This window comes from Struthio camelus, chromosome 21 (assembly GCF_040807025.1).
Source record: "Struthio camelus isolate bStrCam1 chromosome 21, bStrCam1.hap1, whole genome shotgun sequence".
Classification (NCBI taxonomy): Eukaryota; Metazoa; Chordata; class Aves; order Struthioniformes; family Struthionidae; genus Struthio; species Struthio camelus.
In genome coordinates, this window is record NC_090962.1 from 1,550,724 (window position 1) to 1,572,293 (window position 21,570).

Here is a 21,570-nt window from a genome sequence, read left to right on the forward strand (position 1 = left end):
CACACTGTGTAACTTGAAGCTCCAAAGATTTTTGTGTTTCTTTTCAGTTCTGGAATGTTACTTCTAGTATTTAAAGACAATTTAAGGTTTGCAAAACAGGAATGAATCTCTTTCTGTAACACAGTATACTGTCTACCTCTCTGCTTTTGGAGCTTTGATAATTAAATGTAATAGGATATTTTACCAAGAAGTCATGGGCTAGGGCCCATTTCAACTCTTGAAAGATTGCTCAGTGTTTGGCAGAAGAGTATTCTGGCACAGAGACTGTCTTTTGTTCAAGGGCATCTAGTTTCAACAATAGGAATGTACATGCAAACTAGCACTGATCAAATAGATTTCTTTTGGTGGGAACCACTGCCTCAGTTTCCTCAGGCTTATTTTGGTGTGAAAGTCATGGTACTACATGGAACTAGGAAGAGAGGATTAGAAAGTTCCCACTGAAGATCCTCACAGCTTATATTCAAATTTTTGTATTTTGGGGTCAAGCTGGACTTGGTCATGTTCTTAAATATCCAATCATTATGAACAAATCCTTGTTTATGGTACAATTGATCCGTTGTAGTGACTTTCTCCAGACCTTATGTGTTTTTTCTTTCTCATCTTTAGTGATGCATAGCAATGCTGAGCACAGTTTATCACCTGCCATCCCAGACTTTGCTGCATTTCAGCAGCCGGTGAAGTGAGTTGCAAGCATGTACGGTGTGAAAGGTGTTAAGTGCTTTGGGAAATACTGGGATGAGAAACACGATAGTAAAAGACTTACTTACTTAAATGAATATACAGTCGTTCATCCTGAAGCATGTCAATTCATTTTACACCTCATATATCAACACCATTTCTTCAGTTCTTCATTCAGCCACGAAGACTGGAGGAAGGGGAGTGTTAGTGCAGGACATACAGACCATCCCACTTGTGTTTAACCCCACTAGCAGTTTATGCTTTCAGAACTGGACATATAATTGTGCATTCCAGAGTTACTTGTGTGACACTGTATGTGTGGGCAAAACAGCCTGCAGTTCGCAAACCTGCGTGCTCATGTCAGGCTTTCAGGGCGGGTATTAGTGAGCTGAACTTTACTGTTGCTGTGAAGCAGCAGAATGTTTCCACCTTTAGTGCCTTGCCCAGCTCAGGAGAAGCCAGTCTTTATGCTGCAAGAAGATGAGACTGGCTCAATAGAATCTGAACACCTGCTGCCATGGCATCTAGGGGTTAAAAACTTGCTGATTTATGTCATTCCCCTTCACTGAGGTCTGTCATGTTAGGTGTTTACTCTCACAATTAACACATGTATTTCAGTAATGGATGTACTAGCCCAGCCTATTTTCAGCAGGGTAAGAGTAAGGAAGTGTAAAGTGTTAATAGGTCTTGTAGGCTGTGAGCAAATGCCTCTTGGAAAATATTTCAGCAGTTTTCTCAGTCGCTCTACTCTGCACACCCTGGTAATACGGTGATATGCGTCCATCTGGCAAAAAGTGACCACTGCAAAGTGAACAAGATGAAAGAAGGTTTACACTGCCTTTTTTTTTCTGATTGCCGGCTTGTCCTTGGGATTTCGTAATAGCTTGAGTGATCAAGCATGACGAGATTGAAGGTTCCTTCCTTCTGCATTCGTTCCTCAAATCTGGAGTCAGTCAGAGGAGGGTAAACAGTGCCCACTTTGGATCCTGTCATGGCCACTCCTCTGACTTCTTTCCCCTCTTCCCCTTTCTTTTGTAGATGTTGATGAGTGCCAAGTTCACAATGGGGGCTGCCAGCAGAGATGCGTGAACACCCTTGGGTCCTATTACTGTGAGTGCAAGCCAGGCTTTCGTCTGCACACCGATGGCAGGACCTGCATTCGTAAGTCAAAGTTTTAGACTTCTTGAGAATCTCCGATCCTTCACAGCCGTTCTCATCCCTGGAACTGAGCAGCGTTGTGCCCAAAATGGGTTCCTTTGGCTCACCCGCTCACGTCTTTCCCTGGGAGGGGAAGTTGAGATGGTGGTGATGGGCTGCCTGTTCCTTCATCTCTCAGGAGCCTGGTAGTCTTTCTTAACATGTTTCTATTACTAGATCCATAATGTCCGCTGTTCTTCAGTGTGCAAATGTACAATGTAGGCTTCCTTGTAGTTCCTCAGCTTATTCTGGTTCAGGAAAAGCAACTTTCAGCTCACAGTGCTTTGGTGTTTCTGCTGTCACTACAGGGTGTATCAGCTACGGCATTTTCAAACTGGACACCCATAACAGCTTTTCCTATAAGCAAGGGTTCAGGTCAGTCTTCATTTTTACCTGAACTAATTTGCCATGTCTGCATGGCAGGCATTAGCTGTGATAAATAAGTGAAAGTAAGAATGACTGTGTGTGGAATTATGGCCATAGTACTCTCAGAAACCTCTTCCCTAAGACTTCAGTCATGTGTCCGCTTGGATGGTGCATATCCAGACATTATAATTCAGATGCCAGGTCTGGCTTGTAGTTCATTTCTGGGTCAATTTATTGAAATATTTTTGCCTTCCCTCCCCAGACTAGTGGCTCAGAGACGCTGGGCTGGAGCTTAATGTTTGCCTTCCAGCATCTGCTACTGCTGCTGTTTTTATTAGACCACTTCTCCCTTACAGTGTTATTTGTTTGACACATTTTTCCATTTTTTGAGGGATATATTCATACAAGTGGAAAGAATTCCAGGGTGGTGGGATTTTAAAGGCCGTTCACTGGATTTTATCAGAATATAGTCACATTCCAGAGTTTGTTAAAAATGAACGTCTAAGCATGTGTGTACCAGTTGGGAGCGGTGATGTGACCAGCAAAAAAGCAATCTAAGGAAGTGGTACACGTCATGTCCAAACACACACGTACCAAGTACAAACAGCACACCTTTCTGCAGCTTCACCTATATGCAGTGATACTCTAATGAGCTCGGTGAGACTCCCATTTAGCTGTAAGCTCACTGAGTGCTGTGTATGTCATTGGGAGAATCCAGAAGCAAAAGGATTGCAAATAAAGAAAAAAAAGCCAGTGTTTCTTTGATTGCCAGTCCACTGCTCTAGCAGTGAACATGAAGACGTGTGTCCATGGCTATGCGTTGCTACTCTTTGCATGTAAGTATATATGATCTGTCTTCTAATAATTGTTTTTATTATTATTACAGATAGTTCTGTTTTTGGCTTGTTTGCTTGTTTGTTTTGGTGGTATAGTGATTCTGTCACCTCTGACTCATAGAATAAAAGAATAGGCAAACGGAAGGAAAGGCCCAGCCATTGGGAAGCTTTGGCCTTCTCAGCAGAATCAGCCTCAGAACATGAAAGAATTTCCAGAGAAAGTGTAAAAGGGAAGATTACATGGAGAAGTCTTTTGTTTAAAAGAAATTTCCATTTAGTTCCTGCAGCTTCATTCTTTGCTTTTGTACTTCAGGCATACCTACTGATACGAAGATGTTACGTAGAGTGTTTCTGATGGGGAGCCAGTCAGTTTTATGCAGGCGGGAGTTTCCTGCTTAGTGTTCCTTGCTCTGAGTGCTGCAAACCTGCTTCGCATTAAACGTCTGAGCAAGTACTTGCCATCGTGCGCACGGCGTTGGCGTTCATGTGCCAAAATTAAGGGGATCTCTATTCATGAAATCTGATCTAACAGGGGAATAACTCAGGCATTTTCTTGAATCTCTGGGGATTGGCGCTGGCGCGATCTGCTGTTAGTTCAGCAGTGCCTGTGCCCCTGTGATCAACAAAGAACACTGGCAAGTGGATGCAGAACAGGCAGAGCGAGTGAAAACTCTTGCTAGATAATTATCCAATGCTGTTTCTAAAATAACAGCAGAGCAGACCTAAAAAAATCCTGCTTTCTCACTCCAGGACTGGTTTGTTTTTGTCCTTTACACTTTTGTGACAGAAATATACATATGCGTATGTATTCATGTATATGTATTTATCTATGTGTGTGAATATATATATATATATTATATATAGTGCCTTCATTATAGCTCTGTAATAGCCTGTTAAATCAGTTGTGTAGAGGGATGGAAGTAAACACATTTTTTCTTGTAAAAGTTCAGACTGGAACACAGAAGCAGAGGTTGTTCCCCTGTGAAACGTTTGGCATGGTGTTCACTCAGAGACATAAGGGTGGCTCACGCCATTGGTGCCCAAGTGAAATGAATGCCGCTATTTGATACTCGCTTCCTGATGGATAGCTTTGCACCCTCCTGGTCTAGATGGTGGTTTTCTTTGGCACCAGACCCCAGCAGCTGTGTCCTGTCCAGTTGCTGGCTGCGCTCGAGCAGTCACGCGCAGCAGCCCAGGCGAGAGGTGGTTGGGGTTTACAGAACTCTGAGTCGTATAACTACATGCTGTTTGTGCCTTTAAAAAAAAAAAACCCACCAAAGGAAGCACCTCATCTTGTGAAACTGGGGAGACCAAGGAAAGGATCCTTTCACTCAAGGATTATTCATTCCTCTTCATTGCCCTGGGGAGCTGGGTGGAGATTTGATGTTTGCGGCCTTTGCTGCTACTTAGCCTGATTACATGTGCAAGTCTGGCAAGTGCAAGCAGTTAGGCCAGGTGTCCTTCCGTGGGTCATTTTTAATAATCCTTGGCCCATGAACGTATGCTTTCTTTCTGGTGTTTTTTCACAAGTACATGCAAGTGGTTCATTCCTTGAGTGCTCAGTCTACATAAATATTTACATTGCAAAGTCAGAGGCTTTGCTCTGACTTGATCTTTGAAATCACATGTTTTTTATTAAACCGGCATTCTTGACAAGCGCACCAGGCCAGCTATCAAGGGGCACTGGGTAGCGTGCAGTCAACAGCAGAAAAGACAGGAGGCCTCCCTTTAGCAGTAACCTCCGTTTGCACTTTAAATTCATGTTTCAGAAGTTCTTTCCTGACACTGCTTGGGAAGAAGAAGGAATTTTCTCTTGGCTGAGCATTGAGCTTAAGGCCTGAGTTGTAACAGAAAGGCAGAACAGCGTGAGCGAGTGACAGAGAGAAGCCTGACCGCCAAGGCAAAGTGACGAGCAGCAGGCGTTTTGGGCGTACATGTAACAAAACCTTTCCAGGAGCAGGTGAGCCCTTCGCTGACACAGAGGCTGGCTAAGGGCTACGTAGAAAGGTGGCACAATAGCTTCTTTGCGGGTAAAATAAGATAGTTGAACTTCTTCCTGATGATGAACTGCTTTGTAGTTATTGCATCGGTTGATACCTGTGAAGAGATTTGTTTTGCTGTACACCAGTAACTAGATTTGTAGCATAACACAGGTTAGCGGTCGATACATTTGTCTGGACCAGTAACTTCTGTTGTAAGGAAGCAGACCTCAGACTGTGTATTGCCTAATCGCTGAAGGGCATTTTCTCATAGTTAAATTAGTAAGAGTTTGTGATTCTGGAGCAGGAGGATCTGAACCGTGTTTCTGCATTCCTATGAAGCTCCAGCCACTGAACTGACTTCACGGAGATGTTTTCCCTGGGTGGTTCTGTGGGATTAGGTCCACCGATACATGCTATGTGTTTCTCTTCAGTTTGGGATGTCTTCCAAGTTACTGTAAAGGTAAGATTCAATGCAGCTAAGACGCACCAAAAAAAAATGCCACTAAAGAACTTGAATCAGGTAGGAGTAAAGAGAATTAGCTATATTGAGACTCTGTTATTCCCTCCTGCTCCAGCACAGCTCTGCCCTTAGAAGCAAGGACAGCCGCTGTTGATGTCCTAAGCCAGGGTAGCAAGGAGTTCTGGAGTTTGGAGCTGGGGGGGTCAGGCATGGATATTAGCTTTAGGAAGCTGTTGGCAAACCCAGTGAGCAGTAATGCAGTGCCAGAAAGCATTCTGGAGAAAGAAAAAGGCTATTGGCATGAATTTTCTAGTTAAGATCTGTAAAGCCGTGGATCTAATTCTTTAAATGTTTTCCATTCACCACAAAACCCACTAAGGCTTCAATTAATCAGTAGTACTGCCTAAAGCGTAGGCTGTCTCCAGAATTCCGCTATGGGAGACTGACGGGCTGTTAACCCCCCAAGGTACAAAACTTATGGAAGAGCTCAAATTTTAAGGCGGATGGAATCAAGATGATGATTCCTCTTGCGTGCTTTGCCTGGACTGTTATACCAAGCTTATGATAGAAATTCAAAGCCTATTTTATTCTTGAAGGTGTTAAAGACCTGGTAAACAGATAAAATGTTTTGCTACTTTCTTTCGATGGCTCTGCTCCCTTGTAGTTATTCGCACCTTTGTACTTAGTGTTGCAGATGACAGAGCAAGGTACAATTCACAGACAAATGAGCAAAAGTTCTCAAAAGTTATTTAGGCACCTTTCAAAGCAATTTATTATGAAGTGTATTGCAGCTCAATATAAATAGCTGTCTTATATCAGCACTTAAATTTGGTAGGGGGTGGCAGAAATATTTTGGTATTTAAAGCATTTTTCTTCCAGGGTGTTAGTACAGCTTTTCAAACAGATACTCTTTACAGCATAACCTCCGTTTGCCTCTATGTACAGGCTAACAGGGGGCTCTTAAATCTTCTTTGACAGTGCCTGGAGAATCCATGGCTGTCAAGGACAGCAGACTTCTACTCTCACCTTGTGCTCACACCTCAAGATAACTTCCTTTGCTACAATCACATTTGGCTCTCAGCTCCCTTTCCATCCTGTGCAGGGGAATGAAGGCTCCAGCAGTCTCACAGAGATTCCTGTGGCGCAAGGACAGAAGTAAAAGCTTCCAGCCAAGGGCAAACTTACAGGCAAACCTTAATGTTGGGATAAAGGCAGGGCTGTCAGGAACATGCCACTGGCCACAACCCAGAGATGCTGCTAAGCGTCCAAAGAGGCTGAGGCAGGTCTCTAGGGTTAACTTGTACCTGGAACCACTTTGAGAGGTACAGAAATGGTCTAAAGCCACCTTCATATATCCTGTTCTGTATCTTCGTGGAGAATCTTGACCATTGTTGATGCTTTAGGTAATCAGCAGCTCAGCTGTGTGACATTCTTGTGTAAGTATCTGCTTTTGCAATTCAAATATAACAAGTCTTTAATACAGAAGGGAAGGAAAAAAAGAACACAGACATTTCTATTGGAAGTGAAATGAAACAAAAAAAGAGTAATTGGATGTCCTGAAATTACCTCTCTCTTTATCAAAAACATATGGGCAGGAGGCTGACATCTTCAGGTCCTTCTCCACTGTTTCGAGGGCGGGGGGGGGGGGGGGAATGGGATGGACTCCACTCCAAAGCAAAGAATTTAATCTGAGCCATTTGCTTTTGTTGGCCTGCAGAGTAGAGAGATGGTCTGAATTAACACACAACATGTTTCTGGAAATTGTCTGAGGTTAGAATAAATCAGTTTGAGATTACATGGTGTATCCCTATTTATATTAAGTGTTTCAAATGAAGAAATGGCAAATATACCAGTGATTTATGTAGTGAACAGAAGGACTGTGCCATAAAGGTTTGTGCATGGTTAAACTACATGCTCAGAAGGGTAATTGCATATCTGTATGTCTTAAAGATTTATTTTTCATTTGCCTGTGTTTGTTATACAGACAACATACACATTTTAGAAAATTTGACCACGTCTTTGTCCAGTGGCATGCTACTCACAGACATGTTGTAGAGCCAATGGTTTTGTATGAAGCTGCGAAAAGTGAATTTTGTGCTGAATTCTGGTTATATCTGATTACATGTATTTTTAAAGAATTAGCTCACTGCTTCTGATGGCTGGTTACTTGGATCTGAAAGAAAGATGATACGGACAGGAAAGAGGAGACATTAGAGTGGAGGAGTCTGAGTCAAACTGAGTCAAGTATAGTCCTCAGTGTGGCGCGCGCGTTAAGCTCCAAGTTCACAAAGCAGCGAAGCATATGTACACCTTCAGCTTCTGCTGAACCAGCTTCTTCAGGGGAGTTTTGGGGAAGTCTAGGAAGATGTGTAGGGGGACAATCTTAAGGTGCTAACAGAGATGAGTGCCTCTGGACTGGGAAGGGTGCACTTCTCACAGCTCCTGATGTTTCCCGGGAGCACTGCAGTGTAACTGTAGTGGGCCGAGTTCCGCTGTTACGAGTTTTTGACGGTCAGCGCTGGGCTGGGCGCATAGCTCTGTCTGCTCAACTGTTAAATCTGCTCTTGTGTTAGACTGCTACTTTGCTGACCCGCTTCCCGTGTGGAAACAGCAGTAACATTGTCCAGTCTTTTTATCTGTTTCATGGGCCCAAGAAGATCAGATTCTAGGATCTAGTGTCTTTCAGCAGCACTGCGCTCCCTTTAGACACAGAGGGGCTAGAAGTAATGTCTGTCTTGCAGACGATGAAATATCATCTGTGGAAAATCTGTCTGAACTTTAATTACTAAAATCCATGTGATGTACAGGATGACGCTGGATTTGGCAATGTTGTCACAGAAAAGTTAAGCTAGGAAAAGCATCTGGGAATGGAAATATTTTTAGAGAGGTTCTGTAAACAGAAAAAAAAAAAGAAAAGGAGCAGTAATTAAAACAAGGCCAGCAGTGAGGTCTACTAGCTGTTACTCAGAGAGAAGCCAACTAAGGAGACCCAGAATTAGAAGGCCCTTGCTTGGACGAAAGACACCCAAAGCAATTTTAGCATAAGTTTTGTTGGTTTTGTCTCAATATTCCTAATTCTTAAAGTGAATTAAACCATATCTTAGTAAAACTTCAGTGCTTCGTGAGCACCCTTGCTACTCGATGCATAGTGGGTGGTTCTGCACTAAATGCTGTGGGGTGTTACTGCTTTGCTCTTTTCCTCATGTATGTGCCCTAAGCATACAAGTACTGTGTAGCCGGTGATGCCAGCTACTTTTTTTGCTGTATATAAGTCTCTCGGCAGAGAAGGACTTCTGGTTCCTATTAGTGCTAGTGGTGTGGAACATTCCTGCTGTGGTAGAGACAAACAGAACGCGAGGGCCTCAGTCATCACGTGCAGTTGCAGGATTATGAGGCTCACATGGGGTTATTAGTCTTTAAAAGAAAATTTGCCCCCCAAAATGCTATATTTTGAGGAGATTAAAACGCAAGAGGAAACAAAAATGCTCTGCAAGACCCTTACCTTCTCACTGCTGCACCTTTTACCTTCTCTTAGTGGTCCACAGACTGCTTTAGTTAAGATCTACAGTAAACCTTCTGGTTCTTGGTTGCGCTTAAAGACATCAGACAAGGAGCACTTGCTTGAACAGAAATGCATGGCCTTTTAGCAATTGTTCATATCTAACACAAGTTGCTTGTGATGGCCAAGTGATGCCATCTGTCAGAGTACTTGAACACTACCGTATACTTACTTAAACTCTATAGTGTAGTTTCATCCATCTTTTAGGGAGAAGGTTTTGCCATTGCAAAAAACGCCATAATTACACAGCTACCATGTGGTGGCCTGTGGGCATGCCTCAAGGTGCGACTAAATGGAGCCCAGAGATAAATGTGGATCTCGTTAACTATAGAAATAATCCTTTTCCATGGGCTTTTGGACAGCCTGCTGTATTCAACCTGAAAGGATTTCTTTCTGCTTCCTCTGTGTGCCTAAATTGTACTGAGAAGAACTTGGACTTCAGATTTTTCTACGTTAGAAACTTATCTTTTAGAGGTATATGAGGAGGACAGTTATTTAAACTGCAGATTTATGTGAATAACTGCATACTGGAAGGGTTTGGGTGTTTTTTTTTTTTTTAAGATCTAAGATGCATTGGTTTATTAAACATTGGCCCGGTATTTTTCCCCTATGAAGGAATGTTTTGGCAGGCTTCAACATTTTTTACTGTTGTTTTAAAATAATAAATAAAAACTCCCAAGATGTACAACCACATTCATTACTTTTTTGAATATATAATATTAAATGCTTTAATATATCAAGATATTTTAAAAGACCACCCGTCTGTGCTAAAGCTCAAGTAATGCAACTCTGATTTACAGCTTTTCAGTAATGTCAAGAACTTCTGTTGTTTCCTTCCAAATGGATTAATGGAAATAACGTCAGCAAAACTAACATAAACTGATAGCTCTTGCCCCAGCTGTATGCTGTGTATGGCAATGCTTTGACCCAATTAAGTCACTTCCATTCCCCAAAAGGCTATTTGGTTAATTAGAGCTATAAAAAGGGAACTTAGTTTAAATGTTCTAAATCCGAGAACTCCTGAGCTCTGAATCAATGCAGATTTCCCCCCCCCCCCCACCCCCCCCAGGGAATTGCTTGCAGCAAAAAAAAGTGTGTGTTGTTGTGCCTTTTCTTCTGTACACTGTGCCAAATAACTGCGGTGAGGAATATTTCGTTTTCACTAATATATGAGTAAGAGAGGCTTAATCGAATTACTTTCAGTACTTTATCCATAGAAAACACTCTTTAAATTATGTAGTTGGCTCAAAGGTGCAGGTGAAACAGTTAAGAAGGTAAATGGAAGGCACAGAGCAAGCTTGAAAAATCCAAGCTCAGAGGCGATTTTTGATAGCACAGATTAAAAGCTGGAATGCACTTGACCAAAAAGTAATAAAAGCCGGAGATTGACATTTCATTTAATCTATCAGCTGTTTGTCTTTTTTCTGGAGGTACTTCTTTGGCCCTTGTTCCATCTGTTCGTAACCTTTTTCCAAAGGAGCTAGTCCTTTCACCTGGAAGTAGCTGGCAAATAAAAGCTCTGTTTACCAGGGCCAGGGTGCACTGGGCCGCCCCGCAGCACAGCTTCCCGTCAGAGGGACGCGTAAGGGCACTTGGCACCTTCCGTCCAACAAGGACATTGCAATGACCCTCTTACAGCTCTGCTGTCTGAGTTTCATATAAGTTTGTCCTGCTTTCCCTTTGAGGTGCCTTACTCCTTCCCACTGGCCTCAGTCATAAAAGCTGTAAAACTACTGACCTGCTTAAGAGCAAAGGGTCCAAAGCGGTACTGCCCACTGACCGACTGCAGGCATGTTTGTAGGCTAAGCCAGTCAGCACAAACGAGCCCTGCAGGCTCATCTGCACTGCAGGACACATGTGTTTCATAGAACAAAACTTTACCAGGATTTGGAGGCCTCATTAAAACAGGAGACTTTTATTAGCATATGCTTTCCAGGCTCGTCTGATGAGCAAAACTCATGAGATTGTTGAGAGAACTGTGATTACCTGAGAAGTGTTAGTTTGTAGATGTATGTTTTTCATTAGAGATATTTTTAGCTTCCTTATAAGATTCCTCATAGTCAGCACATTAGTGTCATCTGAAGTCTGAAGAATAGGTTGGAAGTATTCGAGGCCAAAACTTGTCATCCCGCTGTGTTTATGGAAACCACATCTGTGTTCCCATTCCGGACTGTGGCGGGGTTTTGGTTGTGTTGCACCCCCACAGCTTTGATGTGCAGTGTATTGTTTCATGCACATTCGTGTCTTCCAAGAGAGAGCATGGCCTTTAAAGCCCTGTTGCTCAATTCTTGTAAGGGACGCTCCTCTTTGGAGCAGTCTCTATTTGAGATGCTCACCAATTAAGGGAAGTAGGTAGGCTACTGCAGGAGGGACATTATAGTCCAAAAGGAGACTTGCAACAACTTGGAAACGTGTATTTGCCCTAAGATAGCTTATCTGTTAGAGTTTGTGACTCCCTGGCCAGAAAGTTCTTCCCTCTTTTGTTTTCTGGCTCAAGTTTCTCCTGGATATAACAAAAAGTTAGTCCTCCTAGGTAGCTGCCACCTAATATAAAATAAGGTGGCAAGCTCTGCCCACTTGTGAGTTGCAAGGTGCACGCATCTCCAGCTAACCATCACACCTTTGTTGCTTGCTCTGCAGAGAAATCCCAGATTATAGGAACAGAAGAAAAAGACTACTTTTTAAGGATAGTTAATCATACTTTTAAAAAAAAAAAACCCAGCTTTTAAAGAGGAGGTAGTCCACATCCTTGGTCATAGATCTGTTTTCATTTGTAGCCCAGGCAAAAACCTTTTGTTTCTGCTCGTTTACAAATGTTTGGGCAGGAAGAGCCTAAGTGTCTTGCGCAAGGCCACACAGAAATGCTGTGGCACGGCCAGGAACATAACTCAGGAATCTCAAGTCTCAGTCCTGCCTGTGCTTACTCCAAAATCATGTTTGCTGCCAGCATCGCTCTCTGTGAACACTGGCTCAGCTAACAAGAAAACAGCTAGATGACTCTGCGAGTTATAGCATCAGTTACTTACAATGTGAATGACTACATGTATCTGTTAATTTTTGTGTAGAAATCCTTCACGCAAAGCTCTGAATTAGAAGTTGTCGTACCAGATCTAAGGGTGGACAGGCAGGATGCATCTTAAAACATGTATCCTTCAGTGGTCCAGAAAGAACTGATGGTACCCGCTTGGCCTAGCCATGCATAATGAGGGTGTTTTGGCATGGCTTGAAGCCATTTTTCCATTACAAGGAAGTCTGAATACACCCGAGTGCCGTTCTCTCTGAGCACTAATTATTAGGCTGAACTGGCTGTGCTATTGCATCTGCGATGACTTATCTTTGAGCAAAATTACAAGAATCTCAGCAAAAAACCCAAGTAGCGAGTAAACAAGCAAAACTCTGCCCTCTGACATTGGCACCTGTTAGGGGAAGATTAACAATTGTTACAAAAACGTGCCTTTGTTAGCTTCCCTCCCAGGGTGTTTCCAAATTTAACTTTGGATTACATAACCCAAGCCAGCGACATCCTGGCATATCCTCCCAGGAGAGCTGCTGGAAGCTATATGGGAACTCTTATAGTAGCAAAGAGGAATTCAAGCTGCTACCTGACACTGCTGAACAGATCTCGTTTTCAAAGAGCAGGAGCCCCATTTGGGGCAGGGGGCTGCCCAAGGTATCTTTCTAGCACAGTGCAAGGCAGCCTCTCTTGTACACTGCATGCAGAAGTGATTTTTGCAATAACAGCTCACTTTCATTCATCATAGTTTAAAGATTTACCATGAACTTCTCTTTTTAGTACAGGTTGAATATGCCCCAGTTAAAATTCCTGTTAGTAGCTATCTCTTTGTGAGTGCATATAAATACACGTGATTTGCCCTAGTCCTCTGAAAATACTCATTCAATTGACACAGTATTTCTCTGATGAATGTTTTGTCTTTGTCTTCTAGCTGTGAACACTTGTTCTGTGAACAACGGGGGCTGCGAACATGACTGCGTGCAGGTGACTCTGACACAACATCAGTGCCAGTGCCGACACAACTACCAGCTGAAGGAGGATGGCAAACGCTGCGTCTGTGAGTTCTTGAGCACTTACAGGACACCGGGAATTTGGAGCATTGTTCTGGCCTTTTTTTCCAGCAGGGGCAAGCAAGAGGGAGCAGTCCACTTGCAGTATCTCTGTGTGAAATAGTGCATGAGCTGCACTGGCTGGTGTTAATAAAGTGGGATAAAGCCCCTAATTTTTTTCTTGCTACACTCCAATAACTGGAGTATTTCAGAGGTAATCATGGCCTATGCCAGTTTCAGAACCTGGGTCCTATCTCCTCTGAAAAGGAGAAGAATAATTAAGTGGTTAATAATAGTGTTGAGACCAAAAACTGTGGGTGCTCTGTGCTTGCACGCTCAGATGTCAAGCCAGACTGGGGTGTTTCTCTCTAGTTAAAACTGGTGCCGGTTCTGCATGTTATAATGTCATGGCCATATTCTGCAGATTACTTTGAAGGCCAAGGAAGAGCAGAGGGAGCCCAGCCAACAAAAATGAAATTTTATCAGGGCACATGCTTCTGAGAAAGTAACAGAGCAGCAGCATGTCTCAGTGGAACAGGATCTTCTCCCTCTGCTTGCAGACAGCTTTCTGGCTGACCTGCTCCCTGCTGCAGAAGGGAGAGAGGCTGAAGGAGCTGAAGTTTAATCTTCTCATTCATAGCAGTTGGCATCCAAGAGGGGAGAGGAGGGAATTCTTTTGCTGTGAACTTACTAAGGGAAAAGGAACATCTGGGATATTAAAAATTCAGCAGTGTGATTTTTGTAGCATCTGTCTACATCCTGGAACAGGTCAGAAATTGGCAGACCTCTTGATAGAAGCAGCTGAAATGAATTTGCCTGGTACTTGCTCCATAATCTCTGCAGAGGGACACGCCCATACCAGCCTTCTATTGGAAAGGTTTTACTCAACTCAGCCTATGCCCTTACTTTTCCAGGATCTCACACCACGTACGTCCTTCTGCCTGCATGGGGCGTTATACCAGAGATCTGAATATTCAAATGAATTAGAGCTGCACCTGTGCATGCCATCATTGATGTCCTGACTTAATTACACCTTAAATATATATGAATATCTTCCTGTGCTTTCAGCTAGAAAAAGTGTTTTTTTCTCTTCCTAACACACCATATAGTATGCCTGTGACCTAGTCAATGGCTGCCAAGGGAGACCATCTGCAGAAGTACCTTTGGGTCACTTCGGTTACAAAGTGGTCTAGTAGTTGGCACTTAAGGTGCTCACAGAAAAGGTTCTTGGCCAGGAGGTCTCTGAGCAGGGAATATGTATAATCTGTGCTGCTGTTTGCAATTTAAAAGAAATAAATTCCCTTAATTGTTTTTTTAGGATCATTTGTGCATTTTCACCTAGTAAATTCACAGCCTTTGCACAGCCCCATGGTATCAATAATAGTTTTACCCTCTTCTGTAGCATACTGCCACATTCAATCTTTTCCAGCCCTCAGTTTGCTGGAGGATTATGTTATATGGTGTAGGAATCTGAGGAAGTGGCAGCCCATATCTAAACTTTGAGGGATTCTCCTCCCCTGCAACCAGCAGCATGAAGTTCTTCTTAAAAGCTCAAGATTCACTAAGACTGACATCCGAGACTAACATCTAAGCTTCTCTGTACAGAGAACTGTAGCAGAGTTATGTCGTACTGGAGAACGGATTGCTTTTTTTAAACTTTCCGTAACTGCTTGATGTTTGTTCTCCCTAAGTATAAGGCCAAGAAGAGACAGGAATAGCGTGAAATAAGGCTGCCTCTTTCACTTCAATCTCTAGTGAGGAACCCCTGTGCTGATAGAAACGGAGGCTGTATGCACCAATGCCACAACCATCATGGAACAGCACATTGTGAATGCCAACCGGGGTACAGACTGGCAGCGGATAATAAGGCCTGTGAAGGTGAGTTCCCTTACCCCCCCTTGCTTGCAACAAAGCATCCATGGGGAAAAGCAGCTACTTCTCCTGTAAAGTAGCGCTCAATGTTAGTAAATGTAAGAATTTATGAATTTAATGGAGTGATGCCTAAGTCTTACCAGAAGGGTAAGATGAAAACCTTCAGGTGATTCATTGAAATCTGTCCAAGAGCCCTGCTGGAGTTATCTGGAACAAAACTTAGTTTCATGTGATCAGATTTTCCAGGAAGCTTTTTGATAATTCTGAACTCCTAACTGTGTTTCTTTGTTGGTGACCAAGTACGGTCCTGGCACCAATGAAGTTAGGGTGCAAGAAATTGGTGAAAAACTTGAAGGTATATAGTAACAATTGCTGCTTTGAAAGAATTTGTGACACAACCTGCTTGTTTTCTTATTAATTCTCTATTTTTGTTTTAGATGTGAATGAATGCCTGACTGGACTAGCCATGTGCGCACATCAGTGTCTCAACACTCGAGGCTCCTTTAAGTGTACCTGCAACCCAGGCTATGAGCTGGGGGCAGATGGCAAACAATGCTATCGTGAGTACTGTTAGCAGACCTCATGCTCAGGCTCGAAAGGGAGGTGGTTTTGCTTCTGTGTGTTAAAGAAAGGAAAGTAGACAGTCAGGTGACCCCTGCAGCTGGCAAGTGTTTAGGCACTATCTCCTGTGAATTGTTGCATTAGCATTATACAGTCTTTGTGGGTAATTTCACAAGCATGTTTGGGGCTGTTTATTCTCCTGCCAGGGATAAAAACTTTTGTCTGATCTTGAAAGTTACCGTGAAGCTACTTTCAGTGCTTATAGTAAGTTATTTGGAACTATCTGAAAGCAGTAGGCCAAGTTCTGCTCTTGGGGACGACTTTGGATGAATTCAGTCACCTGCAGATCTGTGACTGAAGGAATTGAGCTAATGGGGCAATCGCATCTATTCCCATCAGGAAAGGAGATAAACAGTCTTATATCTGGCTTATTAGCCAGATCCTCCACACAATGTCTTTGTTCAGCTAATATACATCAGCAGGGATGGTCCAAAGTGAAGCTATCAGCACTTACCACTGTCAGCCATTGCAGAGAAGAGAGCCACCTTGGCATTCCCAATGTTAATAATTAGTGGTAGTGTAAACAGTGTTCTTCCAGCCCTGCAGCTCTCCCTCAGAGTATGCCAGGGCAATGGTGCTTTTTGGAAAAAGAGCAGAGGAAGGCATCACAGACCACAACCTGGCCTTAAAAGCATCAAAACAAGTAATGTGAAGGACTGGACTGAGAACATGCTCTTTAAGAGCCCAAGCATTGCACACACCTTTCTTCCTAGCAGCAGGGTTTATTTCACACTGCAAGTTCTGTGAGAAATCCCACAGCTTATCACTGTCATGTGCAAGTGCACATTTCCCTTCAGTTTGGGTGGAGATGCAAGAAAGCCAGCTAGGCTTACAGGATATTAGATGAGGGAGCAGAGTCCATTCCTAGTAAATTCTCTTAGCTACCTCACCTAGCACTGTGACTATCCCAGCAGGGGAGGATTACCCTTCAGCTAACATACCCACAAGTGCCTTTGAAAAGCTAAGTAGTTTTATTGCCTCTCAGGTCTTGGTTTTCCAGGTATGCCAGGGGCAGGAGATGCTAGCCTGGAGAGTCACTTGGGACAGCAAGAGTGGTGGAAGTACAAGCCTCTCTGTCATGTTCCAACACAGCTCCTCCAGAAGGGAAAGGATCATGACTCATTGCCCTAACCATTGGCAGCAGCTCTGCTTTAGTGCTAGCATTAAAGTAGCCTTTTCACCACACCCCTTTTAGCTTGTTTCTTTTAAACAAAACACTGGCTGAACTTGCACTAGTACCAAAGGGGAAAGATGAAAGAGGGAATATATTCATATTGTGAAATCTGGAAGATAACTTTCCATCATGGCACAGCTTTTGGTTTTGACCTGCAGAGATGCATCTGGGAGCCTCAAGCTCCCCTTCTCTCACCCTTCTTGGGTTTGAATGTGCTAGAAACCCCCTAATGTTCTTGTAGGTAGAAGTAGATTTTGAGTTTCAGGCCTGAGTCAAAGCTCTGTGGTACAAATTCCTTTTAGTTTAGGGGAGCTTAATTAACTGGACTGAAGTTTACATAACCTTTGCCAGTCTAAGATATACAGCTGCTATTGACATTTGCACCTAACATTGACATGTCAATAACTTGTCTAGTTGTAGGCATCCTGGATGTTTCTGTAGCTACCCATATTCTGCTGCTTCCAATTCTAGCTGGCATCAAAACAGCTCTGAACCTGGGAAGATCAAGCCAACTTTTGCTTGGCAGTACATACCACAGCTTGTCAGGAATCAACAGTCAGCAAGGGAAGCTATTTTGTCTGCTTGCTGTCTGGGTCATTTCAAATTGTCCAGAGCCTACTCCACAAGTCTATCCCTAAAAGGCTACACATGGTGTTGCCTGGGATCCATTGGTTTATTTTTATGCATCACTTCATAGTCCAGCAGTGGCCTCTGCAAAGCTATTTTCATCCTTTCCCCACTGCAGATCATTCCTTTCTTCAGCAGGGCTGCATGTGCAGAAACACACATGCAAGGAGCTTAGCTGGGAACTCCTGTGCAGGTGTCTGCTGGAGCACAGCACCAAGGGAAGGCAGGCCTGGGCCAAGCACAGTGGGTACAGCAGGGCAGTAAACCCTATGAGAGCCTAACCAGTGTGCATTTTCCAGGGATAGAAATGGAGATTGTGAACAGCTGTGAAGACAATAATGGTGGCTGTTCCCATACATGCCATCACACCAGCTCTGGCCCAGTCTGTACCTGTAACTTTGGCTACCAGCTTGAAGAGGACCAGAAGACATGCACTGGTAAGGACAGGAAAAACCTTTATTTCTTGTTTTTACAAATATAGTTCAAGTTATGAGGAAGATCCTTATATGCTAGCTGCTAATGTATATATACACACCATATAACAGATTAAGCAGTCCAGAAACAGATGTAAAGTAAAAGATGAGGTATTGCACTACTTTGAGCAGGCCTCAAACCTCTGCTCACAACCTACTTGGACAGGTAATTTTGCATGCAGAATGAATCAGTTTTTCTTGCAAAAATTGAGCTAGGAAGGTGTTGGCAAATGTAGATACTCACATCTCAGATACCAGGAAACCTGTGTCCAGAAGGGATGATGCTTAAGATGTGCCATCTTGCCTGTTATCTCAAAGGGAGCAGCAGAGTAATTTGAGTAAATGGGTGATGTAGATGAATCACTACCTGCAAGCAAGGTATAATTCAGCCCCATCTGGTTATGGGTGTATGAATGGAGAGGATAAGAGTAAAGTGCGCCTTCAATTCTGTAAACACTGTAAAGTTATGTATGCACTTTATATTGCAGTACTGAGTCTGTTGCAGCAATTAACCTAGTCAGAACCTCACTGTAGTGCTCACTAGCCAGACATTTCCTGCACTGGTGTCAGGGTTGTGGTTTACTCATACATTCACAATGGAGCTGTGGGCAGACTTGTACAAAGCTGGGTGGATGTTTCACTCCCTCAGCCCCAAACTGAAAGAAATCCTGGTGCCCTGCACCTGCAGGTTAGTCAGAGGCTCTATGCCTCAAACAGCATACTGAGGTATTTATACTGAAAGACTCCTCTTCTATGAGCCAGCAAGTATGAGGTTGCTCTCAAGGGGTAAGTGTGTTTAGTGATGCACAGCAGTACTTACATATTTCCATGCAGTGATCACATGACTCAGGAAGTAATTCTCAAATTTGTTTCTTTGCTCAGTACCACCTTCTTTCTGCAGTTTTCAGGGAGCTCATCTCCCCAGGACACCTATGAGGAACAGATGTACTGCTTAGCAGGCTGCCACAGGCACCAGCAGTTGCTTATGCAAAGGTGGGACTCTTTCCTCCGTCAAATAAGAGGAAAGCGAAAACCACCTGAAGCTTACTTTCCTCACTGGTTCTCAGAAAGCAGTAGAAACTGTCTCCACAGGCCATCCCAATACAAGAGCAAGAGAGACCAGGACCTAAGTCCACTCAAAAAAACATTATGCCTTTGCTTACTACAACACCTAGTAAATTTCCTGTAGCCCCATAGTGCTGCTATCAGTGTTTCCCTGCCAGAGGCCTCCTCAGCCGAAGTTTGTTTGGTGGTGGTAGTGAGCTGTTTTACAAGCCCCTCTAATACACTGTGGCAAGTCTGCTTAATGGTGAGCAGATTGAGTCCCATAAAGATAAAGGGCTCAAATTTTAGAGCTATAGGTGCTCTGCTTTCTCAGGATTATGTAGGCCCATCAGTCAGAGCACTCGCTCAGAGTGAATGCTCTGATGAACCTACATAAGAACACTAGCTCAGTGCTAATTGGGTAAGGGAGGTGAAATTGCCTTTTTGAAAGCTTTTTGCCCCCTAAGTTGGCAAAGCCTATTTAGCCATGACATCTCAAATCTGTGATTAGTCTCTTGCAGGTGGTATTTGAAAAAGTCAGACTAGGAAGAACTTAGAGCTAGTTACAAAGCAAGTTTAACAAATACTATCACCACTACACAGCTAGCTGTGTATTAACATCCAGTACCCTTTTTGTTTTTTATTTAGATATCAATGAATGTGACAGTGGTTCTCACTCCTGTTGTCAGCAGGATTGTTACAACTATCCTGGAGGCTATGAATGTGCTTGCTATGCTGGATACAGGCTCAATGCAGATGGCTGTGCATGTGATGGTAAGCAGAAATATCTAGCTGAACTCCTGAAGTAAAATGGGAATACTGCAATCCTCAGATTGCAGCACCACAAGAGAGGAACTCAGGCTGGGTCTGTCCCTAATTCTGTTCTTCCATATTTTATGAACCTCCCAAGTTTCAGAAGTGTTAGGACAGCTCAGCTGTTCTAACCCATACATTACCCCAATTAAACTAAAGAGCAACAACAGGACTTTTGAACACCATGTGAATCCAAATCATGATGTCTCAAAGCAAGTTAGTCCAGGTGTCCAGTCTGTCTCCATTAGCAATTCACAGAACTAATTTTCTGTTGAATATCAGAGGCCAGTTCTGCCAGTTTTTTGCACCACTGAAGAGGTATAGACAAATATAAATGTCTACATAAAATACAACAAGAAAGGTAGTGGCTAATGCAAGCTCTAAAGAAAGAGGACATTAAGTTTTCCCACCTGGCTGTAGAGAGCCAGGCATTTCTTCCAATTTCTCCCAGCTCATGTCAGCTTTCCTATCAGCCCTCTGTTGATTAGCTTTCTTAATATGAAAGATTTGGGGCTTTTACTTCCTCCTAACTTGTTTTCACTAGCAAAACTCTCCAGAAACATTTCACAAAAGGTGAAGTTCATCATCAAGTTCATCTGCGTGCTTCTGCACCATTAGTGGCAGGTGTGGGCTGATCCTGAGCACACCATATCTTGAAACTTATGCCTCCCCGAGTAACTTGTGTAGTCTCAACTCAATTTCTAGAGTGAAATGGCTTCACATACCCATAGAGGATGCCATTAACCTATAGATTAGGCAAATACCTCAGCAACACAGGCAGAGCTGTTCTGAGGCATGGCAAGAACAGAATTCACACCTGGCTTATTCCCTCAACACAAAATTCATGTCAGTTTGGAGGAAGGAAGTCTTACCACTTCTAGAGCCCAAATGCTTATGGATCTATACACACATCTGGAGCCTCTGCCTCATACAGAGGACATCATTCCATTATACAGAAACATTGTATGTTTTCTAGATATGGATGAGTGTTCTTCAAATAACGGTGGATGCGAACACACATGTCAAAACCAGATAGGCTCTTTCCAGTGTGGCTGCCAAATTGGATACAAACTGGATGAAGACCGAAGGACCTGCATTTGTAAGTGGATATTCTATATTATTGCACAGGTAAACCATTAGGCTACTGCATGCTTTCTCTTCCCCATTCTTCACTTAAACTCTTCACTGCACAGAATCCAGAGAAATAATAGAGGAGTCAGAGTCAACTAACTTATGCTGGACTAATCAGCCCTGCACAGAACCTTTGCCATCTTTTCACAGCACTTATTGACATGGGTAGCTGAAATGACTCACACCACCAGTAGAAACCTTTCCTTTAACAAGGTCATTCCTATTTCAGTGACATGTCACAGAGCTTTTCAAAACAGCCTAGGAGACTGTGGCACAGCCACAATTAAAATAGCCTGCAGTGAGCAGTGATGGCCCCAAATTAGCCAAAGAACAGAACACTTTCCACAGCCACCAGCCTTTACAGCTTTTCCTTTCAAGAAATAATTTTTGTTTTTTAGTGGGACCCTCTTTATCCCACCACCAAGCACACTATTTTCCAACTCACTCACTTAGTAGGGTAGCCAACTATTTTCCAGCTCACTCACTTTTAGTAGGGTAGCCAACAGCCAGTTGTCATCTTCTAATGACCCCAGACATAGCAGTATTGTCAGGGTTCCCATTCTCAGAAAGGCTTTTTAAAGTCTGGATCCAAAAGAGCAGCACACCATACCCCCCTCTCATTTTGGCAGAACACCTAACTCCCTCCTGGCCGGCTGGCTTTTATAGGCTGCCCCC

The 21,570-nt window shown here is 43.2% G+C and overlaps 1 protein-coding gene across 7 annotated transcripts in view; it reads left to right on the forward strand.

Annotated features, from left to right (window-relative positions):
• The window catches only part of MEGF6 (multiple EGF like domains 6), a 147,574-nt gene that overhangs the window by 94,083 nt on the left and 31,921 nt on the right, over window positions 1-21,570 (forward strand). For all 7 annotated transcript variants that reach the window (XM_009671624.2, XM_068915702.1, XM_068915706.1 and 4 more), the window contains 7 exons: window positions 1,717-1,839; window positions 13,023-13,148; window positions 14,896-15,018; window positions 15,450-15,572; window positions 17,734-17,871; window positions 19,600-19,725; window positions 20,741-20,863. In XM_009671624.2, the coding sequence (XP_009669919.2) occupies window positions 1,717-1,839; window positions 13,023-13,148; window positions 14,896-15,018; window positions 15,450-15,572; window positions 17,734-17,871; window positions 19,600-19,725; window positions 20,741-20,863 (882 nt within the window). The remainder of the gene's footprint in view (window positions 1-1,716; window positions 1,840-13,022; window positions 13,149-14,895; window positions 15,019-15,449; window positions 15,573-17,733; window positions 17,872-19,599; window positions 19,726-20,740; window positions 20,864-21,570) is intronic.